A 20512-nucleotide genomic window follows, 5' to 3' on the forward strand; every position below is an offset into this window, starting at 1 on the left:
GGAACAGTGTTTCAAGCTTTTGATGAGCAGCCTTTGCAATTCCAGCAACGTGATTGTGTCCATTTGAACCCCCAACAAACTTATCGAAGCAGCTTCACCTAACGTTATTATATCAGGTTCGGAGATATTTATCTTCTTGGAGAAAACCGATGCCTGGGTTTTTGTGGCATTGAACTGAACCTGGATACTTTCACTCCACTTTCACACTTCTAGTTCCTCATTAAGATATGCAACTTCCTGGAATCCAAATAGAATGACGAGACAAGTGTGCTGTCGTCAGCAAAGCAAAATATTGGATCCTTGGTTTTTTCCAATAAGTCGTTGATATACCTCAAAAAGAGGGTTGGAGACGATATAGACCCCTGGGGAATACCAGCATTGATGACATTCGAGAGATATCCACTTGCAGGGAACGTTATTTCAGTCCAAAATCAAAGCTACATCTTTTGAATAACCTCCAAGTAACACAAATATATATTGTTTTCTCGTGTTCATCATCTTCCTTCTTGCCTTCTTTTCTATTAGGCGTCCTTGTTTATACCGAAGGATTCGATCTCCTTGACACGTAGATTGAAACTATTTCTGTTGCCGGTAAATTAGAGCATTGAAGATTTATTTTAAGTCTTCTTCTCGAGAGAATCAAAGCTATCAAAATAAATGTAGTCGCTTTCATCCATGCTCAAAGAAGATAATCCATTGAGTTCAATTAGACAAGGGTAGTAAAAATTTCACATGTTGAATCAAGAGACATTCGTTCACACTCAAAAGAGTTTATTTATATAAAAAATATCACAAAAAACATAACAAAGAGGAATTAACACATATATATTTTTATTTTCCAACAATTTCACATAGCCCAATGGTCCATATTTATTCTGGGGATCGCTTGACTGGAACAATCGACAAATTCGTTCCTAGAGAAAGAACAGAAATATAACGACGTGAACTATTTGAAAAACTATGAAACTTCAGTACTCACTGTGGGGTGCCAGGTTTTTTGAAAGCATTTTTTGCTTGACTTTTAAGTAGTATATGGTCGCTGTTGTCGCAGATTATTCTGGACATGGATGCTTTCCTTAGTTCATAGAGTTGGTCTGAGGAAGGAAATCGGGTATAATTAGTATCGAAACTACTGTAAATTTATTGATAATCAACTGATAAAAGTTTCATATTTGTATTCAAATCGAAATTGAAGTTAATAGGTACCTCGAATTACTTTTGCAATTCTCATAAACACAATATTGAACAATTTTCACACTGGAAGTAAATCAATAAATAATACTTGTTGGTAACCTACCAAATACATCATTCTTACAGGTGTTTGACACTTGACACATGGTGAACATTCTACAGAATGCCCTTATCACCTTTTTCATCATGAAATGACCTTACCTCTTGCCTCTCATGTAGACCTACGATCTTGTAGGTTCGTGTGTCAGATACCCAACGGAAAAACAACAACAACAACAAAAACAATGTCGCGCAGAGAGTTGAATTAAAATCATCACGCACCTGTGCAACGTCCTCGATTTGGAAGATTCGCCGCAAGTTATTTCCCGCTATGAAAAGCAGAAATTAATTTCGTTTGGTCGATACGACCAACCGATAGACTGGTTTCGAGGTATTGTCCCATCATCAGTATCGGACAGGTCACTTCAGGCGGAGTGAACCGTCCAACAAACAAAACTAATTCCAACTAGTCATTAACTTCATCTGCAGTTGATTCAGTAGGATGTCCGCAGCGACACCTGCAGACAAAGCTAGGAAATAACTCCACATACACATACTCCGGGGTTGAAGTCAAAATAATGTTCCTATCCGTCGACGTGCATATGACATGCTCTAAGTTCAGAAAAACCACCTTAACCCTTGCGAACGCCAATTTATGACTTTAGATTCGTGAGCAGCGGACAAAAATACGTAAAAACCACCTCAAATGTATATCAATTACTACCTTTTTTGTCATTTCATCACCCATTCCACCTTTCCTTAAACCTCTCAGTAATTCCATAGAGGAATTTCTTTTTCCCTGTATGCGTTGACAAACGATACTTTCAAAAAACGGAAAACTCAAGAGAAGAGTTAGTACTGCAATAAATCATGAGTTTGCCACCGTTCTGGAAGTTTTGACATTCAAAATTATTTTACAGTGCAAAAGTGCGGTCTCAAAGAGCACATGTGACATATTTGATCCATACGTATGCATCTCTAGAGGTTGGGATCGCAACTTATGTCGTAAACAAAATAGGTTATGAATGAACTTACCCAGTTTGCCTCCATATTTACCACTTTTCGAAGGAATTTTTATGGAATCAAGAAGGGGCGGACACTTTTCACAAGATTATATTCTAATGGAACAAATCGGATGAGAATTTCATTCAGAACACATGTATTTTTCATGACTTGGCCATGATTGTTTGTCATGTTTTGCAAACTGAATATTAAGAAAACTGAACGGAAAATGGGTGCAATGAAAACGGATCTTTCAAACAGCAAACAAACAAACATCAACTACATATGACAACTGGCATTAAGGACAAATTACACATTGTATCCAACTTAGGAAAACAAATTGCCCCAAACAAAATCCTAATTCGAATGGTTGACTGATAATTTGCAAGTTTTTAGTTCGTTAATTTGAATTATTGGAATCTTTTTCGGGGACTAGTAAAAGAAAAAGATGATCTAATTATTATCTTCTGCTTCATTCAATAATCAAAATTTAATGAGGGGAATACTGAAAAACGTCAATTTTCCAAATCGAATCTGTTTGATTCGAAATGAAACATACAATTTCGAAAACATCCAATTTTTATATTACGGCTGCAGCACTGTTTAACTTTATATCTCTTACCTGGAGTGAAATGTCCTGGATTAACGCTAGGGTCATTTTCGAAGAAATATCTGTCCCCGTTCTTCAGTCTCGAAAATTGATCAGCAATTATATTTCGGAAAACGGGTCCAACGATTCCCTCACCATCTTTTTCTTCTAGCAAGCCACCTACCCACAGGTCGACGTCATTCACAGAGGCGTATACTTTTTTCAACTTTGGCCCTATCTAATGTAACACATAATGAGTTTATTAGCTACACACTTAGGTTACACAGTAATAACCAAACTAGCAGTCAACAATAAAGGAATTAGTAATATTCCGGCACCGTAAAAATAGTTTGGGGAATCACTAGATATCCGGTACTGTGAAAGTAATTTTGAGAGTAGCTGATATTCCAGTGCCGTGAAATTAATTTCAGGACTAGCTATACTTTCGGTCACGTGAAGGTAATTTTGGCTGCTAACTCCCAATGCTGTGAAAATAATATTGAAAGTGTTTTCGGTACCGTGTAATCGACTAGCCTTCCATTTGAAATCGTCTTTATATAAATTTCTATTGATCACTGGTTGGAAATAGCTGGTCTTGCCAAATATTTGTCAAATTTCTAGCAAACTGAATCCATAGTATACTGAAATAACTGCCAGCCCCCCTCAGCGACTTTTAATCACGAAATTCAGATCCAGTGCATTAAAAGCGTTCGAAAAGGCTTGTTCAATTTTCCAAAAATTTTATCAATTTATTCTAACCCACCTACGGATCACTGTTAACGAATGAGCGCAAGAAACGGTAAAGAACTTCAGCAACTAGCCGTAAGATGTTACAGTTTGGCTATTGATGAAGTATGAACACAAAGTGGTTCAGCTACTGATCGAACGATGGCGCAACACTACAATTGTAAAAGTATGAACATAAAATAATATGAAACTTTTCTGGCTATGAAGTTGCATTCGGTGGCTCCGCAGAAAATTGTACTGAGAAGCTCCAAACGAACTCAAAAGATTATTCCGAGACTTCTATCACATTCTGTGGTTACAATATCGAAAGTTGCTTTCAGTGGATATGCATATTTAGCGAAAGTGAACATCAACAGTAGCGATTCATAAAAAATTAAAAGAATTCTATAAACAAGCTACATTAGTAGACTGAACGATAGTTATTATGAAAACTACCCACCTCTGGGCCAAAATCACTCAATGAAGTAAAACGTGGTAACCCAACTAACTCTCGATAATCATTGTAGGGTCTTAGGCCATGGTCCCTTCCTCTCTGGATATTGAGAGACGGTAGATCGACTCCAAATGGGTTCCCAGCCCTGAAGAGGTATTTAGTCACCTAGAAATATTGAACCTAACATTAAATAATTTATGGAGTGGTTTTCTGTTTAACTATTGAAGCCGTTTCTAACTCGACAAGTTACTATGTGTTAAATAAAAAATATATATCTGGCTGCACTGAAAACTTATTCACATTATAAGTTCCAACCAATACCGGTGGTCGTAAAATATTGTTGCTGAAGTGGATTACTTACAGCTTCTGGGAAAGAAGAGTCTACTTCTTGAATTGGTTCTGTAGTAAGCGTGCTCAAAACCATGTCCATGAATTTTTTTCTTCGCATCTGCGATGGGTAGAACATCACTTCGGGAATGGCTATCTGCTCCTCCATATGAGTCATTCCATATATTCTAAAATTTAATGAATTGCATCTACTTCTAGCCCCAACTCTTATATAATGAATAACGAGTTTCTTGAAGAAATATTTATCGTTTTCACGATTCCTCATTCCACTTACTTCTCGGTTATTTCGATAAGTAATATACTTACTTCAGTGTTCCATCAATCATGGAATGTCCGAATCGGAACGCAGCTGTTGCGAATTCATTGATCACTGATGGTTGAATTCTCTGGTCATAGTCATAGGAGTAGGAATACTTCTCTTCCAAATTCAAGCCAAACTCCTCCATAGTCGATTCCCCTAGTTAAACAAATGCTAATGTAAAGTATATAAATATATGTAGCGCTTCTTCGAGTACAGTTTTCTGGGTAAGAAGTCACAAATTCAGCAGCAGAACGAAAGATCCCTAGAAGAACGTCCTAGTAGGTAAAAAAGCGGTACGTGGAGAACCGTATAAACTTCTTTCCACCATACAAGACGCCAGAATAAGCAAGTTTGGCTCTGATTAGGGTTTCTTTTATTCCTGAACATTAGAGAAACTACTTAACAGGCATATTATAGAACGTATCACTGGTTAAAGTGTCACCATATCGGAACCAAATGGATACAGAACACTGTACAATCTCCTCAAGAAGCAAATTTGTTCTCAGTAGGACTAGAAAAATATAAAGTAATGTGCTATGTAGACGACTAGAATAGCAGAGCAGACCTGAAGAAGAAGATTGACTGATAAAGAAGAACGTAACATAAGCCATTCTAAATTGACCATACTAGCTTTTAGAAGAGGATTTCTGTGACTGCGAGGTTAAGAGACTCACTACTGGTACTGAATCGAAGACTGGTCTAGAACCGACATTTAGAGTGCATGAAAAGGAAGGTTGGGAAAGACGGAAGAACATGAGGGCTGAAATCAGACGTGATGTATTGATGGAATTTAGCCAATGGTTAAACCCATTAGGATGTGGCCTACAACGAAATAAGCGACTGATATTCAAGGTTTTACTTGTGATGCTGTGATACTGAAATATAGAAATCCATGAAAATGTTTAATTTGATTATTAGTTCCAAAAGCTTCACAATTTTTCATTTCGAATACGTATTCTTGATTTTTTAATCCTAAGCATCGGTGGTTCAGTGGTAGAATGCTCGCCTGCCACGCGGGCGGCCCGGGTTCGATTCCCGGCCGATGCACTTTTCTTTTTTTTTTTTTAGTAAAATATTGATAATATTTTCAACGATATTATTGATACGTCGAAAGATTGCTCTCAATGTGTTCAATGTCCACTGCAAAAAGTGTCTCCATTTTGTGATAAAAGTGAGCTTTATGTTGAACTGTGTGCTACGGTCGTTTTATATGCTATTGCTGTTTGTTGTGTTTGGTTAGGAACTATAATGGAACTTGAATTCCAAAGTGATGAACAGCATGTTTTGGTGGGCAAATATTCATATATATGGACACATACCTATAATCACCGGTAAAAACTCCTTATAAGTAATAACTTGCAACTCTGCGATGACAATTTGCCGAGCTTCCAGGAAAATTTGTTCATCGTTCCATTCAGGATTCAGTTTAGTCAATGCATCCGCTATTCTGTTGTGTTCTCTCATGAACAGCGTATGTAAAACCACAAGCGTGACCATTTGATTGGTTCGTGTGTCGCCTGAAAAACATTCAGTGAGAGTTACAATTAACAGAACAATGAACTAGAACGATCCTCACCAGAATTGAAGCAAGCAGTTCCTTGCTCCATTGTGAGGCAGGCATCCTTATCTTTAGACAGTGGCAGCAAATCTCTCCCGTAATCATTGAAAACCTTGAGCTTTCCTCCTTCGAAACTTCTGAGTTCCCCAGTTTGCTCAGAAGTGGAACCATAAATTGTAGACCCGTCGATGAAATGGGTCACTTTGTTCATCTGAAAACAGAAACGGATGCGTTAATAATAGTACTGAATATGCCTAATATGGAATATGATTTGAAAACCCTGGAAGAATAACTGAAATTGAAACGGAATGGTTACTCCAGAGTGATGGTGGAACAAACTTTGGCTCGCAAGGGAGAGAAGCCGTCACAGGTCTTGCACTTCCCTACATAAGAGGATTGTCGGAATTGGGTCCAAGTACAACATCAGAACCTGCTTAAGATCAGGAAACACCATCCGTAGCAGCCTCACGAAAACCAGACCACCAAACTTGTGAGTGCGGCGAATCCTATATCGGTTAAACTAAGAGGCTATTTAAAGTTCGCATTGCCGAGCACAAAAACCACACACATGGAGGAGAAACTAGCAAGTCAGGAGTAGCAGAGCATGTTTGGATTTATCAACATAACACCAAGAGGTTCCAAGCTGACTTCATCCACAGGGAGGAACACTGGTTTAGGAAGAAATTCAAAGAAGCTGCATATAAGTTGTTCAACGACGTCTGGGCAAGATATTGTATCATCAGTATCATTTTCTTATTGATGTTAATTACCTGTTGGGCATATCCAAGGGTACAGTCCTCTCTGGGGGCTAAAACGGATCGTACAAAATTCATGCAACCCTGCTTGTATCCACCAAAGAAGTTGTCTTCTCTTGGTAGAGTAATCGGCATACAAGCAAAGTGTCGGTATTCTGGAGGAATCACATCCCATCCGTCTTGTGTACAGCAGGATATTGCACTTCCGTTGACTGAAAGAAAGAAATATATCAACTGAAAGCAAGCAGAGTTTCGACATAGACCGCCGTATAATAAATTGTTTTTTGTCTCTCTCCCTCTCTGTAGGTTCCACTGTGAAATAACTACAGGTAAAACCAGTGTTTTATACGAAAAGATTCACCAAGTTGTTTTTGTATATGTTGAAATATATTATTATTTTCAGTAAATACTTTAAAGTTTACTTAAACACTTGTACAAAGGTCTCGTAAAAGTGTCAATAGACTCATCAGTTTCGAAAATATATTGCCGAAAATGTTATCACAATCCGTACTTACCATAATTGAGGCTAGATGGACTGCACATAGACTTGTGCAGATCACCAATTGCACAAATATAATGCAGAGTGCAATAGACTGCTGGTTAACACTGGAAGTTACATATTCTGGGAATAAACTCTGACTTTATGCCTCCAACAGTCAACTACGAACTGAGAGAGAGAGAGAGATAGTTGTTGATTCACAGATGGATCAAAAACACCTTCAGGCTCTGGTGCAGGTGTTTTCAGTCGCAGACCTAGGACATATATATCAACCTCACTAGGGACCTATGTGATTGTATTTCAAGCGGAAATCTATGCTATTGAATTGTGTGCGGAGAGATTGGTAAAATCCAACCTCAAACACAAGTCAATAAAAATATTCTTGGACAGTCAAACGGCGTTGAAAGCTCTTGGCTCCTACCGAGCAACATTTAAATTGGTAGGAAATTGCCAAAAATGACTCTCCTCAATAGGAAGACTTAATAAGTTGTCTCTGGTCTAGATTGCTGGCCATACTGGTCAGGAAGGCAATGAGGCTGCTGATACCCTTGCAGAGGAGGGTGCTGCAAGCAGCTTCATCGGACTAGAACCTGCCATTGGCCTCGCTTTAGGCTTTGCCAAACAAAGATTAAACACCTGGATGGCAAGAAGATTTATGGACTTTCGGACTTTCAACCTAACCTAACCTACCATAATTGTAATCCAGAGATTGAGTGATTTCGTGGGCAAGGAACTGACCAAACTGCATCACCAACAGAGTAAGATCTTGGTTAGCCTCTGCTCTATCGTCGAATAACGAAGTAGTAACAAGCCTTGGGCTTGGAAGTTCCTTCTCTCCGACTTGGGAAGTTCTTGGGGTCCAAATTCCTAAAATGACACATATTCAGTTCACACTACGTATTGATTTGAAACATAACTCACCATCTTCATAACTTGGAGGTAATAATCTAGAGTAAGGAGTTCGAGTCGCACCCCACAGAGAACTGTACTGGTTGTTGCAAGATCCATCTATCCTTCGGTACTTTCCGGGAACCACTGGACAAACTGGACTAGGAGGACAATTGTGTCCCAGAGGAGTGTAACGAAGATCTTCTTGGATCATTCCTAACTCCAAGTCTGAGTTACTCACACCCTCTCTGAAACAGAAGATAGTGACATAATACCCATATGAATAGAACCTCAAGATAATATTCTTCTTCCACTGTTTGTCCTGCAGGAACCCACTTCACACGAATAATTTCATGAACGAGACCTTTATGTCTATGACCTTTATGCCTACATGGGCATCAAATGCACTGTTATGTTTTTGGTAACTGATAATGACATGATTTGAATTCAGGGCGAGACGTACACAGTCATTGCAACATGTTATATTGTGATAAAGTTTCAAGTCATCTGCGCATAGAAGAAAATTAACATCAGTAGGGGTCCCAGGTTTGACCCTTGTGGTACACCAGGTGTGCCTAGATATTCGACAGACTTGAGGCCATTGAGTTGAACATACTGCTTACAGTTGTGAAAAAGCGATTTGGAGAGAGTAATTGAGTCATTGGATAACCCAAAAGTCAAAAGCTTGTTGAGCAAGATACTATGGTACTTAGGGTATAATAAACATCTTCAATCTTGGAGTTTTTAATTGATAGGCTGGGAATGTCACTGCTCGATGTTGATATACTAGTTACATATTGTGCATTTCAGGATTCATTTCTAGTACCCTCGTATATAAACTCACCTGTCTTTGAAAACTTTAGTAGCCATCGCGATTTCCAAAGCCTTCATAGCGACGTTGGTGACCTCGTTCAAATCGAAGTGATCGAATCTCCTGGAGTTTCTGAAGTGGCTGTAGCTCGCTGATCCCGGCAGTAATATCGTCGGCTCTTCAGAATCCAGCAATCTGGCCTCTCTGGATCTGAGCTGGGACATTTCGTCGCGGCATTTGTGATTCAGGGCTCCCAGCACGGCTTCATCTAACTTTATAATGCGATGACCGCGGTCCTTTTTTGTGAACGGCTCTGTGAATAAATTTGTTCGGGCTGAAATTTCACCACAACGATACAGGATTTTTCTTGATAAGTTGCTGATAGTTAAGGAAGCTATTTTTGGGGCTGTTTCCAGAAAAAAAAAACACAGGACGCTAAAGTTCAAAGAAAGTTTTTCATTATAACTTTGGCATGATAGCATTCAAAAATACAAAAATTGTTTGTTGTCTTAAGATGGAAATAGTTACTTGTTTATCACTTCATCTTAGAATTGTTTATTTCTAATCCCACGGTCGCCACTGGCAGGAAGAAACAATCAAAGTTTTCAAGTTTCATTACAAAAAATGTCTTTTGGTGAATATAAAATTCAGGTATACTACGGCTTCCAAATCCGTTTATGTTTACACACAGTTTTTGTCTCAAAACCACTCCAAAAATAACCATGGTACGATCAACATGAAAACTCGTACAGTGACTTGTGGAGCCCTCTATTGTCATGTGACCCAGGTCACACGGTGCGAAACTCAAAGTTGCCCATACAATAATTTAATCTCCGTTTCTGTTGTTGTTATTCTACTCGAAATTAGTATTTGTGAACATAAATTGCTTCAATTATTACGATGTCATCCTCTGAAAGTGATAATGATCCAGAAGCCAACGGAAGTTGGCGTTAGGTGAGGTTAGGTTAGGTTGGGTTAGGTACGGTTAGGTTAGGTTAGCTTATGTTAGGTTAGGTTAGGTCAGGTTAGGAACGGTTAGGTTAGGTTAGGTATGGTTAGTTTAGGTAAGGTTAGGTTAGGTAAGGTTGGGTTAGGTACGGTTAGGCTAGGTTAGCTTATGTTAGGTTAGGTTAGGTTAGGTCAGGTTAGGTACCGTTAGGTTACGTTAGGTATGGTTAGTTTAGGTAAGGTTAGGTTAGGTTAGGTAAGGTTAGGATTCGTTAGGTAAGGTTAGGTTCCTAATGCTTTTCTAGCCATTTCAATAGATTTTTTATCAAAAATTTCGAAAAAAATTAACCTCTTCGCACCTGCAGGACAATTTTTTCTACTGTGATGATTTGATCTTGTTCCAACCATGTTTTTATTAGGAACTCTTGCCCTTGGGCTTCCGCAGACCACTTCTAGGCGAATTTTACTTCGTGACTTGGGCTTGCACCCGTAAAAAATTCAACTGACCCAGGAACTGAAAGTAAACGACCATAAACAACGACGTGTCTTCGCTGAATGGGCTCTGACGCAGTTGCCAAATGACCCTAATTCTTATCGAACAATCATCTTCAGCCATGAGGCCTATTTCTGGATGATAGGTACGTGAACTAACATAATTTTCGTATTTGGGATGATACTGTTGTCAATCATGCCCTTAAAAAAAATTACGCCAGCCGCCACTGGTAGCCATCACCCACTTGTGACGTAGCTAAGGCCGCGCGACTGTTCGATGTTTGCTGCCGTTCTAGAAGTAACGAGAATGTTCCAGTGCCTTCGTTTGCCAAATATAAGCGCCATCTACTCGCCCATCGAGGCAGTCAAGTGAAAGTTACAGTGCAGTACGCGGAGCGATCTAGTAAAACGATAGACATTCGAATAATAGTTTTAGTTGAAGTTTTTGTTGAAGTGTTTGTTATATTTACAGTGAAATGGAGTTGAGTTTGATTATTGTTCAGTGTAGTCAATTATTGGTAAACCCACGGGGGAAAACGTAACAATACCAATAAACATTAGATCCAATAGCGTCCAATGCATCTCGAAAAAGTCACTGTTTAGTGTGAATTTTGGGCTGGAAATGACAGGATGGACGATGACCTAGGAGAACACCTCCTCAGGGGATGTACAGATACAGAAACAAATACAGAGAATATTCAAATTGTTTTGACTTTAACATTTAACGTTCACTGATCTGTTTTGAACATGAGAATATTAAATAACTGATTGAATGATTGGATGAGGTAAACCCAGTAGAAGAAGTTTGAACAGGAACAACCAAAAAAGTTTTTTTGTAATTCTGGCAAATTTTTGTGCAACTGTAAAATGAATGAACTAACAATCAGTTAAATAAAAACAAAAGTAACAGTTTACTTGTGAGATTCCTTCCGGTGGTACAACAGACCCCTTTCTTTCCCGTCAGTGTCTTGCAGAAAGTTTTTTCAGGCGACCGAACATGAGCTGAACAACTGACGAAAGGCACGCATACAGCGCCACCTCTACAAGTGCCCATGAACGTTCCATCTTGACTGGAAATATACGGAAACGACGTGTCTTGTCTTCCAGAGATTACCTGGGATCTTCCTCTGGAGAAGTCCATCGCGACATGTCCTCCATTGGGGTCTATCACGAGGAGGTTCAATAAGATCGGAATCCACTTCATTCCTAGAACCCAAACGAATCGATAAGAAACGAGAAAAGGATGTTGGGAAAATTTTTTCTGGTTTCCTACTTCGCTATTGAACAGAAAATGTGAGAAACTTCTATCTTTTCCAAAACGTTGCTGATGAGGTGATAGGACAAGTGTTTTGTCCCGAAACTTCGAAGTAACCAACGTCAGTGACATTATATATCAATGAAACAAGTGTATGTAGTACAAACTGAATGGTGACAAGTGATTATCGTGTTAATATGAACGCAGTTGTTTTGAAAAAGGTTTTTTCCCAGTTTGTGTATGCTCTATATATTTTTATGACAGTCTTCATTGTAGTTATTGTATTCCTTTCCTTGTTTGAAAGTTTCTCAGATGTTCTGTTCAAGTTTATACCGTAACAGACTTGAATTAATATTTATTGAGATCTGGATCTACAAAAAAGCATGGCTTCAAAAAGTTGGGACGTTGTTATAGCATTAAAAATATGTTACGATATAATGGAAAAAGCAATTTTCAAAGCTGTTTTGGCCCAAGTTTTGTAGAACTTTTCGAAACTGTCTCAACTTGGCCAGATTTAGGCAATTAAAAAATTATTGTTCTATTTTGGAGACATTCGCAATATTAACCAAAAATAATATTTTTTTTAACAATTTTCTTTCAACATATGGCACTGAAAGATATATTCCTGGCAAATTTCAGTTGTACAGTTTCGAATTTGGCGAAATGGAAAATATTTGAAATTTCCGCCATTTTGAAGATTCACTTGCTTATATCTGGCCAAACTTTGGTCGACTCCAGATTCGAACTTCGCAAAATGGCCTTCTCAAAAAGTTCTAAAATTTTGTTAAGGTTACCTACAAAGGAAACGAAACAGCATTGAGAAACTGTATTTTTTGCTGTATCTTCTTACCGGAAAAATGGGAAAGCATAGAAAGTGAAAATAAAGGTTTCCTCAAGCACTCAAAAAGAGGCGAGCTCCACCAAAAAATGCATTGTTTTCAGTTATTTCATATTGGATCTACTGGCTCCGTAAACACACCATTCTTTTTGTTTTTTCATAAGCTGCATTTTCACTGACAGTGATTTATTCGCTAAAATACTTACGTTTTGAGTTATTCTACAATTTGCAATCGACAAAGTGTGAAGTAGGTACTACAAAGTATTTTTAAATGTTCATGTCTAATGTCTACATTACAATTTACAAATTGAAATTTCTCAAAACATTTACCGAAGTGTGAAAAACAAAATACTAGCCTAGTGGCTACATTATTAAAAGATGAAACAAATAAATATGGTACTTATGAAGAAAATGATGTAACAAATCTGGTACTCACAAAGAAAATGGCAAGGAAACGCTATAGTGGTAGAAGTGACACATTAAACAGATCTAAGTTATTATGATATTGATTTCCTAGCTTCAGAATACGAGAAATCGGACTGTTCAAAGCATAATTGGTAAGGAAAACATAATAATGTCAGAAAATTCATTTGTTGAAGTAGTTCTGGGCAGTTTATCTCACTATTTATTATATTGAAGAGGAAACTCAAGTTTATAGAAATTCTTCTATCTTCCACTATGAAAAAGTTATCGTGACGAAACATGTCGTGATATTTTTTAAATAGAGTTTGTGTAGTTTATGAAATATACACTTTAAATTTTCCAAATATTTTACAGGTTATAGTGTTACTAGACCTTTTGCACATTTAAGATTTGATTCCTAATTCCAGAAACTTCCAAATACTTACCGTTGACTTCAATAAGAACACCAATCACTAATATATGGATATACTTGTCGTGTGAACCAGAAAATCTTAAATGGCTGATTTTTTTCAAGTTTTTGTTCAATAGTATTGACGGAGTTTACCCAGTGGCGTGCTATGATCATTTAAATGTGCTTAGAATTTACTGAAATTGGAAACATTCCCAAATTCAAATTTATACACTTCATTCTTCTTATTTATTAATTCATTTCACCTGAAAAGGTGACTCTGACTCAACTTCACCAGGTCAAACTGGTAATAAAATTACAAAAAGATCAAACTTCGTATATTCGTGACGCACTTTATTTTTTGTTTAATTTTTTACAGAGTAGTTACAAGATTCAATGTATCCCGATCAGTACCTTATAGAGGAACACGATGTAGCAGCTGGAACTTTCTCTGACTCTCGAAAAATACTGTCGGTACTGATAGTGGGGAAAACAAGACGTGTATTTGGTTCGTTGGCTATCAAAACATCTTCGTAAACATGTAGAGGCTGAAAAATATATTTTATTATACTATCCATAATGATAATTGTAGAATTATCACTATAAATTTCATTCAACAGGCTTTTCGCTGTCTTTTGGCTTACAAGATAGGCTATTAATTCTGATAAAACAGGTACATTTTGAGAAAACAGTTACTTCTGGGAAAACAGGTAAAATATTGGCATTTTATGTTAAAACTCAATTAGATAAGTGATTAATTGTGGAAAATGGGAAAAATTTATTGATTGACCCTGGTAGAACAGATAGATTTTGATTTATTTTCAGAGATTTCGTCTGGTCCAATTTTTGTCCTTCATTCTCTGTATGTAATATATCCTAGTCTATGTTGAAAATGTGGTTTTTCTCTAAAAGGTGGCCAACACCCGTGGAATTGCTTTCTTCAGTTTTAAACTTTTTTTATGTTCTGATATTCTCGTTTTGAAATGTCCTGCAGTCCTTCTCTTATGAATTTTTGGGCAAAATCCACATGTTAGTTCATAGACCACTGATTTGTTATTTTCGTCCGTTTTTCACTTGTTGGTCTTGATCAGATTCAGTTCCTCATTAAAATTCTCCTTGGACATTGGCAAGTTGATTAATCTATGAATCAATCTGTGGTAACCTGCTAGCTTATGTTACTCAAGGTGATTAGAATAGTTGTTTATAGTTGTGTCTGTGTAGGTTGGTTTCTGGTAAACTGTGACATTATGTTTGATTGTTAATTTTTGTTATTGTCATATCCAAAAAGTTTGTTGATTTATTAGTTTCTGCTCTATTTTGAACTTTATGTCTTCATGGATTGAACTGATGTATTGAAGAAATGACTGTAATTGTCGATGTGTTTCTGTGAAGCAGGCTGTAACATCGTCAACCAATAAACAATTTTTTGAAAAACTCAAATAGTTTTTTCAAAGTTGTCCATGTAAATTTCAGCGAGGAGAGGGCTTAGACCATTCTAAGACCTTCTTTGTTATTATATATTGTGTTATTGAATTCAAAATAATTTGGGTCAAGACAATAGTGAAAGGATGTTAGAACTATGTCAACTATGAGTTTGTGAGAATCTTCTGCAAGAATTCTGCAGAGTAAATTCGTGACATGGGACGAAACTAGTGTGGAATCGATATTGGAGATGTTTTTACTACTTCCTGCAAGTTTTTGATACTGAACGAAGATGAAAATTGGGTGTGGATACAAATACAGTTGTTTTTGAACATGAATTTGAACTTACTACAAATTTCTTCAAAGGGGCTAGATTAGCAGGAGGTAGCCTGCAAAATGGCTCCCTAACACGTCTATTCTGGAGCATGAGAAGAATGAACCACATATAATCGCTGCGAATCACCATTTGGTCGATGTTTTTGTCCATCTCCAACAGTTTATCGAACCACAGCTCAATCATTTTTCTTTCTGAAAAAGTCATCTCTTCCAGTGTCTAATTTCTCAAATGTTGCAGTGATGGAATCCAAAACTTACCGTTTGGAGATAAAAGCTGTTGCAGGGTCTTGGCTAGCTTGTGGTTGTACATGAAGTGTTCGTTTAAAGCTTTCATAGGATTTGCCATGATGGAAATGCTGCACGAAAATTAGGAAAGGATGTTTGAAGGTGTCATTGTGACAGACATACGCCTGACATAAATATTTGACAGCACTCATATGAAATGTTTCTAGTTTAGATTCAGTTTCATGAAATATCATTATCTGGCATCAGTACATATAACTATATCTGCTAGAAACTGCAACTTTGTAGGTTCTGTAGCAGATTTGCTACAGAACCAGGTTGCCAATTCTTCTCACAGCTTCAATGAAAGTTTTAATGAAGAAAAATCATGTTTTATTCGTTTAATAGTCATATAAGAACCAGAGTTTCGATCAGTAAGTTGAACCTAATATAATATACGTCGTAACTAGCAGTGTTTCCTTCTACACATTGGTTACAATCCTCTGTCACTGAATGCGGAAATGTAACAAATTATTCCTTCATTTGGTATAGGCTGGTTGCTGAAGAATTGGGCTGGAGCATAATTTCCAAACTGCACTTTCTTTTCATCTCCAGCTTTGTCAAATAATGGCATATTGTCATCATTTGCTACCAGTACTTCTTCATATACTTTCGAAGACTAAAAAAGAAACAGAGGTCGAAAATAGAAGTACCAAGCCTCATATTTAATGAAATAATATGTAGGACCGAACAGAATGAGAATCAAATTTATCAGTGATACTATTAACATAGTAATAAATATATACAAAATCACATTTTCCGTAAATCATATACACAAATTGGAAGTATTCCAAATCTTGCACTCACAACAATATCTCTCAATGCACCAATATCTGGTGGAGGCATCGAATTGAAAGGTTCTCGAACTTTCTGGCACTGCAGCATCAGAAGAATAAACCACATGTATTCGTTTCTAATTTCTTTATCAGCCATACTTTTGTTCATCTCCAATAATTTGTTGAACCAGGTCTGCATCATTTTACGTTCTGTTAAATCAAAATCATGATTAAAGAAAGTTACCTCGAGTTAAAGTAAGGCAGGAGATGTCATTCGTGACTTTCAATGAAGAGCAGGTGATACTAGGAACTTAATATTGAATATTGTTTTGAACGGGGCTTGGATAAACTTCTTAAAACCCCTCAATATCACTTTCTGACAAGTATTCATCGTTTATTGCTAACACAAAAATCAATAATGCTTACCATTAGGAGGAAGCAGCTGGACCAGTGCCTTTGCCAGCATGCTGTTGTAGAAGAAATTCTCATCTAGAGGATTTGCCATTTTCACTGAAATTTTGATTTGAAATACTTCAATCTCGAGATGACACTTGACACAATAAACAATAGTAATAAACTTCATAGATGGCAAGCTCGTGCTCCATCGAGCTGCAAGCCCTGAGACTGGTCGAAAACTCCATCTCAGAGCTGAACAACAGGAAGACAGTCCATCTCGTCAAACTTTTGGGGTGTCATATGACACTTCTCAAATTTATTACAAATTATGAAATTATAATACAATAAAAATGAATTGGAGCTCCGGGGCGACTTCACTGATTCCAGTGGCGCATTTACTTTTTCAGCTGCAAGAAAACCCGGAAAAACCTGGAGCACCACATCATCTGAAGATCTTGATCTGCCAATGTCCTTTCTCTCATGAAACAAAATGTGGGGTGTCTCCAGAGGCTCCAATGAATTCAATACATCGCCAAAACACGTGACACGACTATCATCGGACTTAAACCAGTCCGTTTCGTCTTTGACCAAGGCGTAATAATAACCAAATTCAACGCCAGAACCACAGTGAACAATGACTGCATGAATATTAATCGTGGTCTGCTAGATTGAAGTGTTCATTTATTTTGAACCTTAGTCATTCGTTTTTGCTACCTCTTGAACATTTACTAGAAAGTAAACAAGTGAGGATTTTTCCAGCAAAAGATCTACAAACACAAGACGAGATAGATGTATTATTATTATTATCAAGTCCGGAAGTTCCTCTTGGAAGATCCTACACAAAAACACATGACAATAAAACGGACGAAACTAAAACAGTCAAGAACTTTGGATGATTTCTATATGTTTCCTGTTTACTTGGAAAGAAAATGAACCTGTGTGAATTTTTCTTTTCAAACTAAAAAATGCATGACATTCTTTCGAAACTGATTTGATTATTTTTACCGAAAATGTATGACTTGCCCTTGATACGTATTGTGTTATACGGGGAGATTAATATTATTGTCGTACGCGTGTCAGTTCCAGAGCCGTCTGCTCTGTGTGTTTTAGAAACTCTCAGTATATTTGTTTTTCCGAATCCATCTCCGATAGACGGAAATGGTAAATAACAAAGTTCTTAGGACGTCACTAGGAGATAAAAACGGAGACAGTGTTTGTACAAAATCTCTCGGAACCGTCTGCTGTCTGGAAGAGAGGAGAGCCAATACCAATTTCCACTTGAAAGGCTGCGTTTCAACACGCACGGTATACGAAGAAGACATTGACACACATTAATACAGTCTATTATTAGTTGTATTGATGATTGTCTGTAAATATATGTCTATTTTTACTTACAATATCGTTAGCACGAGATGATTTTCAATATGTTGTATTCTTCTCTCTCTTTGGAAGATCCCAATATCCTGTTGGATTAAAAAATCATGAAAGGAAGGTCGCTTGTTCCGCAGAAAGTTGGAAAACCCTTTTTTGAACGAATCGTTTTCAAAGTATTTGCAAGGCTTCAACAGCTCTTTGATGAACGAAAACACCAAAGGGATTCACGAAAATATAGAGTAATGAATCAAATACAGAGCAATCAATCACTATCGATGCCGAAGATATCCCAGAAGCTTCAAACTGATTTTTCCTGCTCGATAACTTAGCTATTTAGGAAGCTAAAACCAGAACCATTTCTATTCTAGAACGCCTTTATGTTACTTTTACTATTATAAGCCAATGTCGGTAGACAAGTGAGACAGTTGTCCCTGTGAAATTAATGACAATGTCGTTAACATAGATGGGAAATACATGGGGAAATGTATGGATCCCTGGGAAATCCCTTCCCAAAGAAACACTGTACTTGAGCTTTTTGAGACGACTATCATAACACCAATAATGTTTTAACGTTGCTAATAAGGTTACTGATGATGGTTGGAGATGTAGTAGGCCATTTTAGTATGACTATTACCAACATTTCCAAGATCCTAGATGGTCATGTTTATATATAAGTTCTCAAATGTTCAATTGCAATAAAATGATGAGTACATATCAAAATACTTCTACTTTCTTCTCAGTTTCAGTATCGTCGTTTATTTATAGATCACAAACAAATTTAATTTTAACCAAATCATTTTGAATTAATGTTTTCATCAAATTTTATTTAGACAGGATATGGACTACTACATGAGGAGTGACAAAAACATATTCATGTGTTTTGTTTTTCAGATAATCCATAATGATAATAATAATAATAAATGGGCTTTATTCATTGACATACATTGTTGATAAAGAAGAAGTAGATACAAAAATCAATAAAAGGGCCAAGTTCAACCGAGGCTGTTTTACAACCTAGGGAATAGCATGTATTATATAGAAATATAAAAATAATTACCTACTATACATTGGTAAGTTCATAAGTCTTTGTGAAAGTAAGAAAAAAACAAAGGTTATAAATTCCAAAGTAAATATTAAAAATCTATTCAGCTTAAATAAGGTAAAATATATAGCAAAACATACACAAAACTAAGACAAAGGGAAAACCATATGAGCAAGCACAACATAAATATATTATCTATCTAGAAGACTTCAGATATGTTTTCAACTTTTCTTGAAATTATATATGGAGTAGTACCTAAATTTACTGGGCAGAGCGTTATATTGTTTGATAGAGTTGTAAATAAAACTACGAGAAAAGTAGGCAGTCGAGTGTTTTGGAATAATAAACGTGTGACGGTTTCGTGTCCTCGAATTATTCTGAGATTTGAAAGTTTTATATCTTTCATAAATATAATTTGGCTTTTCTAAATGAGGAATTTATGTGTATTGACGAGTAGATGGAACTGCCAGGTTTCAGCAATCGGTAACCAACCTGACTCCTCGAACTTGGAGGATGTATGGTCGAATTTTCTCACACCATAAGAAAGACGAATGCAATTGTTTTGTATTTTTTGTAAGCGATTTACATCAGTTTGTATCAAAGCAAGCCCGTAGATTATATCGCAATATGCTAATCTAGACAATATGAGGGTTTCGCAAAGTTTCAACTTCAATTTGGAAGTCATAATATCTCTACTCTGATAGAGTTTACGTTAGATACTGTACGAGCTAAGACAAAGTGAATTTCCCATCTTTTGTGTTTCGGGCCAAAAAATATCAGCTGAGATTTTTTAGAATTCAATTTCAGGTTATGGGCTATAGATAGATCCAGTAACTTTTGTAGATCGCTGTTGATTTTTTCCATTGCCACCTGCCAGTTACTTGGAGAAAATCGATAATATAACCGAGTGTCATCTGCATAATGATGAACTGTGCAATGATCAATTATTTTATAGAAGGCATATATAGAGAACAGAATGGGGCCAAGGATAGAGCCCTGAGGTACTTCATAGTAGACAGGTAAAGCACTAGAACACTTTCCATCAAGACATACTGACTTAGTCCGATTTCTGAGGTAACTTTTCAATAGATCTACAGTCCCTTCACTAAATCCGAGAAATGACATTTTCCTACACAGAATATTGTGGTCTAATGTATCGAATACTTTACTGTAGTCCAAGAGTACCATGGCAGTTACATGGTGCATGATTTTTTTTAGTAATGTATCATCGCGCCTACTAAAGTATAAATATTTACTTGAGATCATCTCAAAGGCACAGATAAAAGTCATTTCTGCAGAAATAAAAAAAAATCAACAGGCCAGCCATATCAATATTAGGACAGTTTCAAAAGAAAAAGGAAATGAGAATAAAAGTAGCT

The 20512-nt window shown here is 36.9% G+C and overlaps 3 protein-coding genes and 1 non-coding gene across 4 annotated transcripts; 1 reads left to right on the forward strand and 3 right to left on the reverse strand.

The window, feature by feature from the left end:
- Positions 1 to 754: 754 nt before the first annotated feature.
- Pxt (chorion peroxidase) lies at positions 755 to 13697 on the reverse strand. Its single transcript, XM_023158178.2, has 14 exons — positions 13543 to 13697; positions 11517 to 11807; positions 9195 to 9474; positions 8384 to 8598; positions 8153 to 8329; positions 6979 to 7175; positions 6227 to 6419; positions 5970 to 6167; positions 4656 to 4806; positions 4363 to 4516; positions 4008 to 4166; positions 2855 to 3059; positions 980 to 1094; positions 755 to 914 (listed from the first exon to the last, which is right to left on the reverse strand). Exons 2-14 carry the CDS (start codon positions 11803 to 11805, stop codon positions 848 to 850), a joined length of 2400 nt encoding a protein of 799 aa, XP_023013946.2. The 5' UTR covers positions 11806 to 11807; positions 13543 to 13697; the 3' UTR covers positions 755 to 847.
- TRNAG-GCC (transfer RNA glycine (anticodon GCC)) lies at positions 5627 to 5697 on the forward strand. Its single transcript has one exon. It is a non-coding gene; the product is annotated as a tRNA-Gly (tRNA).
- Positions 13698 to 13838: 141 nt separating the features above from the next.
- LOC111503601 (uncharacterized) lies at positions 13839 to 15661 on the reverse strand. The gene is made up of 3 exons (XM_023157985.2): positions 15522 to 15661; positions 15277 to 15455; positions 13839 to 14053 (listed from the first exon to the last, which is right to left on the reverse strand). The coding sequence occupies exons 1-3, from the start codon at positions 15607 to 15609 to the stop codon at positions 13913 to 13915; spliced, it is 408 nt and encodes a 135-aa protein (XP_023013753.1). The 5' UTR covers positions 15610 to 15661; the 3' UTR covers positions 13839 to 13912.
- Positions 15522 to 16906, reverse strand: LOC111503511 (uncharacterized). Its single transcript, XM_023157877.2, has 3 exons — positions 16748 to 16906; positions 16353 to 16531; positions 15522 to 16164 (listed from the first exon to the last, which is right to left on the reverse strand). The coding sequence occupies exons 1-3, from the start codon at positions 16902 to 16904 to the stop codon at positions 15979 to 15981; spliced, it is 522 nt and encodes a 173-aa protein (XP_023013645.2). The 5' UTR covers positions 16905 to 16906; the 3' UTR covers positions 15522 to 15978.
- Between the last annotated feature and the right edge of the window lie 3606 nt (positions 16907 to 20512).

Source organism: Leptinotarsa decemlineata, unplaced genomic scaffold, assembly GCF_025532065.1.
Source record: "Leptinotarsa decemlineata unplaced genomic scaffold, Ldec_3_MD MMD2_tig00026361_RagTag_RagTag, whole genome shotgun sequence".
Taxonomy (NCBI): domain Eukaryota; kingdom Metazoa; phylum Arthropoda; class Insecta; order Coleoptera; family Chrysomelidae; genus Leptinotarsa; species Leptinotarsa decemlineata.